Raw genomic sequence first — 10,711 nt, forward strand, 5'->3', positions numbered from 1 at the left:
TGTAATCCATTTAGAGTTTTTTTTCCCATTTGAATCTGTTCTTATTGTGTATCTGTAATCATTTTCTGAGCATTGCTTTAAACAGCAGTGTGACTAGGACTGAAGTGGCAGCCCTGACTGCTAGCTCTGCCCCACTTGGCTTTTCAACATGGCGAAGATACATTTACAGCCATCTCTGGGAGCCATGCTTACTGCCAATTCTGGGAGGCAGTAGGTTTATGCTTCCATCAAGCAGCATGTAGTCCAGAAACCTTACAGACTAGCAAAAGCTAAATCCACCACACATTGCTCTGTGCAGCTTGGAAATACCTCTATACTGCAGCAAGAATCCTCCATACTGTTTTCAAGCTCAGCTCGAATGCCACAGCATCTCTGTACATGGCCCGCATGAGAGACATGAACTAGGAAGCTGCTCTTGGCTCCACTTCTGTGCAATCAGAATCTTTCTGTAAGGTTTTTCAGGTCTGTGTGGATCAATGCCCCACATTGGGTGCCAGATGTAACTGGAAGGATTCATGTGTCCCTCCTGCCACCACTCAGTCCCAAGTAAGCAGAAAGAGATCCCACAGCAAAATAGTACCACTTTAAATAGGGTAACCCTAGATTTAGAAGCGTTTTTGTTTGGGGGGGGGTCAGAATTTTGTTAAATTTTTGTTCTAACACGTGAGTATATTATTTGATTGATTTGTATTATTTTTTAATTAAGTGTCTGTGTATGGGTTTGTGCACACAGGTGCTCATGAATTTGAGAGTCCAGAAGAGGGCATTGAATCCCCCTGGAGATGGAGTTTCAGGCAGTTGTAAACTGATATGAGCTAGAAACTGAAAGTGTATTCTCTGGAAGTGCAGTTTGCACTCTTACCTACTGAGGCATTTCTTGCACTCCTTGAGTGCAACTTAAAACTGACCTATAATGGAAAGCATGTATATGGGTAGGTCCTCTAGACAAAGAACAAAACTACAAAGTTAAGTTTGGTTCTTCAGTCCTCAATTTAGAGCTTTATGAATCACATTTATTGGATCACTAGTCTTTGGAATACAGAGGGAGGTTTTAGATTAATGTTAGATCAGTTAACTATCACTTGGCACAAATAACTTTTTAGTTGCTTTTGGCACAAATAACTTTTTAGTTACTTACAGCAATTTTGTAGTATTAAATGATTCTTGTTAAGTTTAGCAAAGCTTTATTGTTCACAATACTGTTCTGAGTCTTAGTAGATGCACTTAGTGGAAAGGCTCTCACGAAAGTATGTTGTTTCTGTGTTTGTAACTCTGGGTTGAATCATTTGACTTTGGTCATTTCCTTTCCAACTTTTCCTCTTGTCTCTGTTCAAACATCACTTTCTCAGTGGTGCCTTGCTGGTCACTCCATCTAAACTCTTGGCCTCTGCTTCACAGTGTTGTCATCGTTTTTTTAGAATTTTTCATTAAGCGTGCATGTCTGTCTTTTTGATCTTTCCCACTAGAAAGTAAGTGTTGTAAGATGATTTCATTCAGTAATGTGTCCTTCATGCCTAGATCAATGCCTGGCAGAGTGTATGCAATTCATGTTTAGTGGCTGAATATATGTTAACATTAGTTACTGCCTCTAGAACCCTCATGTTAAGGTAAAATTTAATTTTATGGTTATGTGTAGTTTGCATATTAAGAATTTAACATACAACTCTATTTTAAAATTATTAAATTTTGTTTACGGAAAGTTCCTTGTCTGTGTATCCTGCATATTGGGCATTAACAGCTTAGATGCCAGATTGTAAAACATGGGTATCGAACTTCTGCCCTCTGGGGTTTTCCCATTGTGCTGTAAGCCTGTATTTAAGACCTCCTCCCTCCTTCAATAAACAGCATTCTAAATAAATAAATAAGTAAATAAATAAATAATAAAAGAAAAATTATTAAATACTTCTTTGAGGGCCAGTGAGATAGCTGAGTGAGTATAGGTGCTTGCCTATCAGCGTTTGATCCTGGAAACCCACATAGCAGAGGGAAAGAAGCAACTCTTCAAGTTTCTCTCTGGCTGCCACATAAGCACACACACAAACAAGCAGTCAGTGTAAAAAGTGTAAGAAATTTTGAATAATGGTATCAGCTAGGTGAATTGGAAATCTGGCATATAAAAATCCCTAAATGGTTTAGTTAGTTCAGCTACTTCAGTTAGTTCTGTGTTTCTCCTTATACTGGGGATGGTACCAGAGACTTATCATAAGCTCCATCCTCAACCACTTGTTAGTACATTAAACTCCTTGTTCTTGTACAGGTGCAAGTGGCATGAAGAAAATGATATTCTCTTCTGTGCTTTAGCTGTTTGCAAGAAAATCGCGTAAGTGTGGGGAGGAGCCCCCCTCGGTGCTGTGCTCTGCAGGGAGTCCCTTGTGCCTGTTGTGCTTGCTCTTGTTGGTCAGCTGAGGGGATGGCTGTCTGCTCAACTTTCTTACTGAAGAATTTATGTGAATCTTCAGAAGCATTTATTGCGGTTTTTCCTTCCTGGGCCCCTTAGGAGAGACCATTTCCTGCTAGCATTAAGGACATCACTTTCTTATAATGGTGCCCTAAAATTGTAAACTAGTTCCTCTCATTTTGTAGTGAGGTACTTACATACAGTTCTGTTCTAGTTTGCTTTCTGATGGTGCAACAAGCACCATGACCAAAAGCAACTTAAGGGAAGAAAGTGTTTACTTCTAGTAAGCCCATCATTGAGGGATGTCAGGGTAGGAACTCAAGCAGGAAACAGGAACTGTGGAGGAATGTTACTTGCTAGCTCACCCTAGGCTCGTGTTTAACTAGGTTTCTTATGCAGCCTAGGGTTGGTGCTGCCTCTGGTTGATTAACAACAAAGACAATGCCCGCAGACCTGTCTGAACCAGGCAGTTTCTCAACCTAGGCTTTCTTCTCAGGTGACTCCAGACTATATCAAGTTGACAATTGAAACTAACTAAGACAAGCCCCAAGTCTGTGGGTGCTCTGGTAGTACCTTTCCGTGGAAATACTTCTTAGCTCTGAGGATCTACTGTTCATGGTTGTAGTTTTATTTCTGCTTCTGCCTCCTTTCCTTCAACATTGGAGAATCCTACTGATCCTTGCACTCATCCCTGTAGCAAACCTGAAATTTTATCTACTGATGATGAGATGGCTTACCAGTGATAAATGTTCATGGTTTGCATGCTGCCTGTTCCCTTCTCTTCTCTCTGAATCTTTAGATTCCCCCCCCCCCCAAATTAGAATATTACCTCTGAGATGCTTTCTTTGTTGGAAACTTAACCTGGATACTTTCAGAATGAACTCGATGAAGTTGCTCTAGTGAGATCTGTCTTCTTTTTTAAAGGTACTGCATCAGTAATTCTCTAGCCACTCTATTTGGAATCCAGCTCACTGGAGCTCATGTACCACTACAAGACTATGAGGCCAGCAATAGTGTGACACCCAAAATGGTTGTATTGGATGCAGGGCGTTACCAGGTAAGGAAACCTCTGTTGTCAGCAGAATCTTGGACATATGCAACCTCTTTGAGGGAAAATCTGTTTCCTTTCTTGTTTCTAGTTTGATTCTAAGCAGTTTCTCTGTTGGCATGTTCAAATGAGGATATATTTCCCTCTCTCACTTGAAAGTAGTGTCTTTGATTTTTTTAGCTTCTAGACTTCCTTCAGACCTTCTTCCTACAATTCCTGAATTTTGAAACTCACACTATTTGTGCCACAGAACCTGTAACCTGACTGGGCATCAATAGGCACTTTAGTTGGGACTCCTCATTAGAGACACTGACCCGAGGGAGCAAACGGCTTTCTGCTAAGTAATCCTTCCAGTTCCCACTTCTCTGTTCTTCACTTCCTCTCCTCCTTCTCCCATACTGCCTAAGTCCTCACTCCTATGCTCATATCCTGCACCCAGTGCTGTTGCTTCTGATCTCAACTTCAAATAGCCTCTTCTCTGATTCCCACCATCTTCCCTAGCAAGCCAATACCAGCAATTCCTTGACCTCTGCTGTGACCTACCTGTAGTTCACTTATAGCTCCACTTTCTCATGCTCCTTTATAGAGCTACTGCATTGAACAACCACAGGACACTGTTTGTGTGTATAAAGTTGTGACCTCTTGTTCGTATTTTCTTTTTACCACCTCCATCCTCCCCTTTACTGCCTTCCATCCCAACTGTTAGTCTGTCTTTTCTACTACCTTATCTAAACTCCATTGGTCCTGTCTTCATCATGCTTGGTTGACAGACTAATCCTGATTAAATCTAACTCTTCACCTCCACTTCTTCTATTTGTAAATTGAAATGAATCTAGAATGAAACTATCTGGCAGCAACTAACTAGAATCCCAGCCACTCTAGAGGTTAGGGAAAGAAGTTCACAAGTTCAGGGTCAGCCTGGGCTGCATAGCAAGTTTGAGGGCAGCCTAGACAGCTGAATGAGACTATTTGTTCTCAAACTTAAATAATGGAGGGTGGAGTTGCCTAATATGTACAAGTCTCTAAGTTTAGTCAACACGCGCACACACACGCACATACACGCACACACGCAATCACAGAAGAAACTTTCATACCACCCACCATAATGACTAATCTTAACTAGATGTCTTTTATGATCAGTCATCATTTCTCTAGTCTAATTAATTTCTCATGTATATTATCTTTCAATTTCTATCACCTTTTCCCCTACCTTTGCTGTAGCCAATACTAATGCTGCTGCTGCTTCTCCAGGAAAGCAGAAGTAGTCACAGGTTCTCTACATATTCCTACCACCTCACCTATCAGCTTCTCCTTTATTCTCTGCTTTTACTCGGGTATCTATAAGTATTCTCTGTTCCTATCTAAAATTGATGTATTAGATCTTGTTCTTTCACTAACCAAAGACATGGCTGCAGTGAGTTTACTTTTTTGAATCCTTCAGGCTCCCTCTATTCTGGGTCATTCTTTTTTGTCGTCCCCCCCCCTCCTCCCTCTTTGTCTCTGTGTCTCTCTGTGTGTGTAAGTCTGTATGTAGGCATTCCTGCCCACATGTGCTGTAGTGTACATTGGATGTCCGAGAACTTAGAGCAGTTGGTTCTCCTACCATGTGGGTTCCAGGGATTGAACTCCGGGCATCAAGCTTGGCACAAGTACCTTTGCCCGTTTTGCTAGCCCTGTTCTGTAATCACTCTTACCAAAATAAATATGTCATAATCTAATCTTTTTAAAAACAACAAACAAGCAAACTCTTAAGCCTGTGACCCTAAAGTCTCTCCAGAGTCAGCCCATCCTGTCCCTTACAGAAAACATGACTAAACATTGGGAAAATACATATTCATTTGCATTTTCAATCTGGAATTAAAGTAGGCCATTTAATAATTGATAAGGAGTAAACATTTTTCCTGGCATTTTCCTGTTCCTTTACAGAAGCTAAGAGTTGAGAGTCCAGGATTCTGTCATTTCAACTCTTCCAATCAGGAACAAAGATCAAACACATCCACTGGTGAGCACCTTCAGTTTTATAAGATTGGAGTTACACCTTAAACCTTAGAAAGATCTAGGGTGTTTCTGGGTAGCCATAAGGATATGAGGAGCTTGTAATTTAATTGAGCATTTTGTTTGGAATTAGCAGTTAAAACAATTTGAATTTATGGATTTTTGTCACTAGTGGAATGTAACATGCCTCAAGCTTTTGTCCAGGACATTTCTAAGAACCTTTTTTTTCTTATAGCAACTATAGCTTCATAGTTTTGATGTGATAGATACATGATGTGTTTTTGGGAGATGAGAAATTTCAAAAACTAGTTAGATGGAATTTCAAGTGATACCTAAAGAACTTCAGTCAGGGTGTCTTGCCCTAAAAGCAAAAGGAAACATTTTGCTTCACCCACTTGTCTTCTGCTCATGGTTTTTTAATTATGACTTAGTGAGAGTCCTACAGTGAGATGAAGTTAACTGACATGCCTCTTTATAAATCAAATGTAAAGTTTCTGCCTGTTTAATTACCTTTTCAACACCCTAGGTTATTACCCATCTGGGGTGAAAATTTCTGGCCCCAACAGCAGTGTTCGAGGAAGAGGGATTACCCGCTTACTAGAGAGCATCTCCAGCTCGTCCAACAACATCCACAGATTTTCCAACTGTGAGACCTCACTCTCACCTTACATGCCCCCAAAAGATGGGTACAAATCTTTCTCTTCCTTTTCTTAATGATGGTACTTTTTGCAATTTCTGGAAAAATAACAAGCCCAACTTCCTTTCTGACTACAGTCAATATTAAACAAACAGATCACATCAACAGTAAATGTCATTCCTCTAAAAACTATGTAATTTGTAAGGAAACTATTTCATAGATTAAAAGTAATTGTGGTTGGAAAAGATTTTGGCATTCTTGTTTGTTTGTTTGTGTGTGTGTGTTTTCTTTATTTTCTCCTAAGACTTATACTTCTGGGGGTATGATGAGTATGTCCTTAAGGTTTTGAGTTCTAAAACAAAACTGGCAGTTTCAGAGCATTTGAAAATGTTATACAATTCTTTCCCCTGAAATAAAGGTATTAAGTATCTTATGAAATGTAAACCTTAGTGATCAAAAGCTATTTGCATTAAACATAACTAACAAAAATAATGATTTGTTATTTTAAATAGTCTTAGAAGTAATTTGTCTCTGACCAAAAAAAAAAAAAAAAAAAAGTTACAGAATGAAAAGACAAAATGAAAGATGAGAGAGCTATCATTTACTCCCAGTCACATGTACACATATAAATAATCTTAGGTCCTATAGATTTTACTTTCAGAGCAAATAATTAAAAAAAAAAACAAACTATATTATTAATATAATTCAATCCCTTTTTTCCCTTCAAAAAGTATCTTTGGGCACTGAACTAAAAAATATTAATATCATTTTGGAAAACTAAGTATCAGCTGATAGTTTCATTGGGTATCTGGTTGCCAGGGATCTCCTCTGACTCTTATAATGGCCATGACAAGGACAGTGACTGTTGTAAGGTCACACAACAGTTACTGTTGTTGTTGTTGTGAGACTTAATGACCCATGGCAGCCTCAAACATCCCTGCTTTGCCTCCTGAGCACTGGACTTTGAAGCATGTACCCATAAAGGTACATATAGGTTTTTGGTTGTGACTATTTGGGTTCATGACTTACCCATTCTACTTTAAGGTTCCACTTCCTATGCTCAGTATGTGTCAAAATCAATCGCTACTATTGCCAGTAGAGAAGGTAGGCAGAATTTCAGAGTCACCTAAGAATGTAAAGTACTCTGTAAATAAAAGGACCAACCACCATTCTTAGGGATTCCATTCTTATCCTGGGTAATTTCATTTGTGTGGTGAACATGGTCTTAAGAGTCTGCCTAATGTTGGATTTAGAATACTAAAATGAAGAAAGACAGCTCCTGATGTTGAAGAGTCTATCTACTGTGGAGGTAATAAACAGTTGTATGAATTAGTAAAAATGCTCTTCAGCATGAAGGGGGATGGACACACACCAGAGGGAATCTAGAAATGCATCTTTGGAGTGGTTTTTCACAATCTCCAAATCACTGAGAAGGAAAAAACAAACTTGTCTCTTCCACCAACAGTTCTAGGACAGCTAGCTGGACATGGACATAAAAAGGAAAACTCTTGGTGTCTCCTTCAAATTCATTCTAAAACTTGATCCTAGTAGTTACAGTGAGTTATGGGTTAGTGAGGCAATCCAGTCAACAGGGCTCTGCCCTCCTCAATGGGGACTGGCTAGCACCTTCGCTTGACAGTTTGAACAGGGAGTTCTCTGTACCCTTCTGGCTGTTTCATCATTTGAAATCACAGCATCCCTTACAAAGAAGTATCAGATCTTCTGGCATCCTAAATTTGTGCTTCACAGCCTCTAGAGCCATGAGTAATACATTTCTATTTTTAAACCACTGGGTCCTGGGTATTGTGTTATAACATCATAAATGTACTAAGACAAGACCCCTTTTCACATCTTACACAAACACTACTAAATGGATCAAAGACCTAAATGTAAATGCTAAAGCTATGCAATACTTAAAAGAAATGTAATTGTAAATATCCATGTCCTAAGATGAGGCAACAGCCTTAATTGACACCAAAAACAGAATAAAAGAAAATATTGGTGAATTGCAATTCATCCCAGTTAAATCCAAAGAAAATCATCATTGTGTATTTAAAAGACTGAAAACCCATAGAATGTGAGAAAATACACACAAACCATTTATGTGATAAGAGTAGCATTCAGAATATGTGCAGAACTCTCAAAACCCAGCAATAAAAAGAAATTTAAAGGAATAGACATTTCTTCAGAAAAGATTTACAAATGGCCAAAGCACGTGAAAAGACACTCAACACCATTAGCCATTATCAAATGCAAGTGAAAACAACAAAGATATACAAATCACTTAGAAGATGGTTGTTACCCAAAAAAGGAGAAACAGAGTGTGGGAAAATCAGGACTCATATACATTGTTGGTAGAATTTAAAGTAATGCAGTTGTTGTGGAACTATTGACAGTTTCTTAAAAGCTTATGCAACCACCATATAATTCAACAAGTCCATTCTTGTGATCAACCATCATTTCCCATAGACACTTGAATATGTGTTTATATTAACCACAAAATAGAAAGTAGATGTCCATCAACTCAGGTAAAATGCATATTCATACAATGCAATGTGTGTGTGTATATATATATATATATATATGTGTGTGTGTGTGTGTGTGTGTGTGTGTGTGTGTGTGTGTGTGTATATATATATATATATATATATATATATATATATATATATATAATGTACACTACAACGTAGAAGCCATATGTTATATGATTCAACTTACACAGAGAATTCCAGAAAAGACATTTCTAAAGATAGTAGATTAGTGGTTACCTAGGTTCTAAGTGCATGGGTCACTAGATACAGGTTTTTTTTGATTATGATAGAAACATTTTTCAATTAATAGTGATGGTTTTAAGGCCTTGTATTAAAAAAATACCACTAAATTATGCACTTAGTGGTACATACTACTAAAAGGCACATTTTATAGTGTATGAACTTTTTCCCCAAAAAAAGGTACTGTAGGCAAAGGGATGATTAATCTTTTGTGGGAAAAAACATAAAGGGAAGTCTGAAATTAAAGAGAGATTGCAGGCATAAAGAGTGTGAAAAAAACTAAGACAAAGTAGGGAAAGAAATGTAAATAGTATTTGTTAAAGTATAGGTGTTTGAAATGAATTGGTATATTTGAAACAATTACTTTTGTGTGTGTGTGTGTGTGTGTGTGTGTGTGTGTGTGTGTGTGTGTGTGTGTGATTGAAACCAGGATTACTTTGTCTTTTTTATTTAATCAAAATATATAATTCCTCCTTCCTCTTATTTCTCTTATGTCCATACTCCCTCCCCTAAATTCAGGGCCTCCTCTTTACCATTGTTGTCACATGTACATATAAACAAATAAACAAATACAACCTGCTGGGTGCTTTCAGTGATGCCTGCATGTATGTGTTTCTAGGGCTAACCATTCAGTATTAGATAACCAATTGGAACTCATCACCAAGACTAGTTCTCCCTCTCTTAGCAGGTGTTAATTGCTTGTAGTTCCCCATCTAGAGATGGAGCCCTGTGAAATTTATCCCATCTATGTTAGGCTATCAACTGATGTTGGAATTATTCAGGCCTTGTGTAAGCAGACATGTTGGTGGGATTTCATGGGTGTAGCTTTTCTGTCATAGCCAGAAGGAATAATCTCCCAGCAAACTTCCTGCTCCTCTGGTTAAAATCTTTCTGAACCCTCTTCCATGATGTTCCCAAGCCTTGGGCACAGGTATTGTATTGTAGATGTATTCATTGGGAAGGGCACCTTTTGGTCAGTTGTCCTCTGCATGAATTGACTAGTCATAACCTTCATTAATGGTCTCCTTCTGCTTCAAAAGGAAACTTCTTTGATAAGGAATAATATCTACATTTCTCTGTGAATATAAGGATAAGTATTTAGAAAGCACTGAGAAATTATACTAGTCTAGTAAAGTGGCAGTAATAGATTCTCCTCTAAGATCCATGACCTCACTAGCCACAGGTAGTTTAGACAAGTGTGGTGACCCACAGAGGCTTTCTAGTGAGACCTTACTCAAGGTCAGAGAATCTGAGCTTGCTTTACCCAGAAAGGCTGCATAATGGATGATTTGGCCAGGGGTATGTTTACCAAGTGTTTGGAAGGGTCTACATTTGGCTATATGATGTGCTTTGATCTTGCAAGGGAAAGGTCTTTTGCCTCTTCCCTTGGCATATTAAAAAAAAGCCCTTTTGAATAAAGCTCTGGGTGACTGGGTATTGACCCAGGGTATGGGATGACTCATCCCTAACAGGCTTTAGGGCCAGGAGGCCCAAACTAGTAAAAAGGATATTTTCTGAGAGCCAACCTGGGTCTGCCTAAGGGAGGGCCTTAGCAACAGCAGCTGAGGCATCATCTGGAGATGACCTGGACCAATGAGAGGCAGCCATGTCATGCCAGCATATGCATATTCATCAGACCTTCCCCCAGGGTGGGGTGGAGGGTATATAAGTCTTGGCTCTTCCTGAATAAACTGAGCTTGTTGTTTTGACATTCTCCCAGAGTCTGTGTCATTGACTCTGTGCCTACTTGGCCCCCTCCCCGAAAGGGAACAACAGCACAGGACCCTACTACACCAGGGCCCTCACAAAGCAATCCTGTGTCTCTGTCTTTATTGTCTCTATCTTTCTACATAATATTTATT

The 10,711-nt window shown here is 38.9% G+C and overlaps 1 protein-coding gene across 2 annotated transcripts in view; it reads left to right on the plus strand.

The window, feature by feature from the left end:
- Mael (maelstrom spermatogenic transposon silencer) overlaps window positions 1-6,325 on the plus strand; it is a 50,601-nt gene extending 44,276 nt beyond the window's left edge. For both annotated transcript variants that reach the window (XM_036202819.1, XM_036202818.1), the window contains 4 exons: window positions 2,258-2,320; window positions 3,323-3,455; window positions 5,373-5,448; window positions 5,968-6,325. In XM_036202819.1, coding sequence (XP_036058712.1) covers window positions 2,258-2,320; window positions 3,323-3,455; window positions 5,373-5,448; window positions 5,968-6,155 — 460 coding nt within the window. In that variant the 3' untranslated portion in view covers window positions 6,156-6,325. The remainder of the gene's footprint in view (window positions 1-2,257; window positions 2,321-3,322; window positions 3,456-5,372; window positions 5,449-5,967) is intronic.
- The last annotated feature ends 4,386 nt before the right edge of the window (window positions 6,326-10,711 follow it).

Source organism: Onychomys torridus, chromosome 11, assembly GCF_903995425.1.
Source record: "Onychomys torridus chromosome 11, mOncTor1.1, whole genome shotgun sequence".
Taxonomy (NCBI): Eukaryota; Metazoa; Chordata; class Mammalia; order Rodentia; family Cricetidae; genus Onychomys; species Onychomys torridus.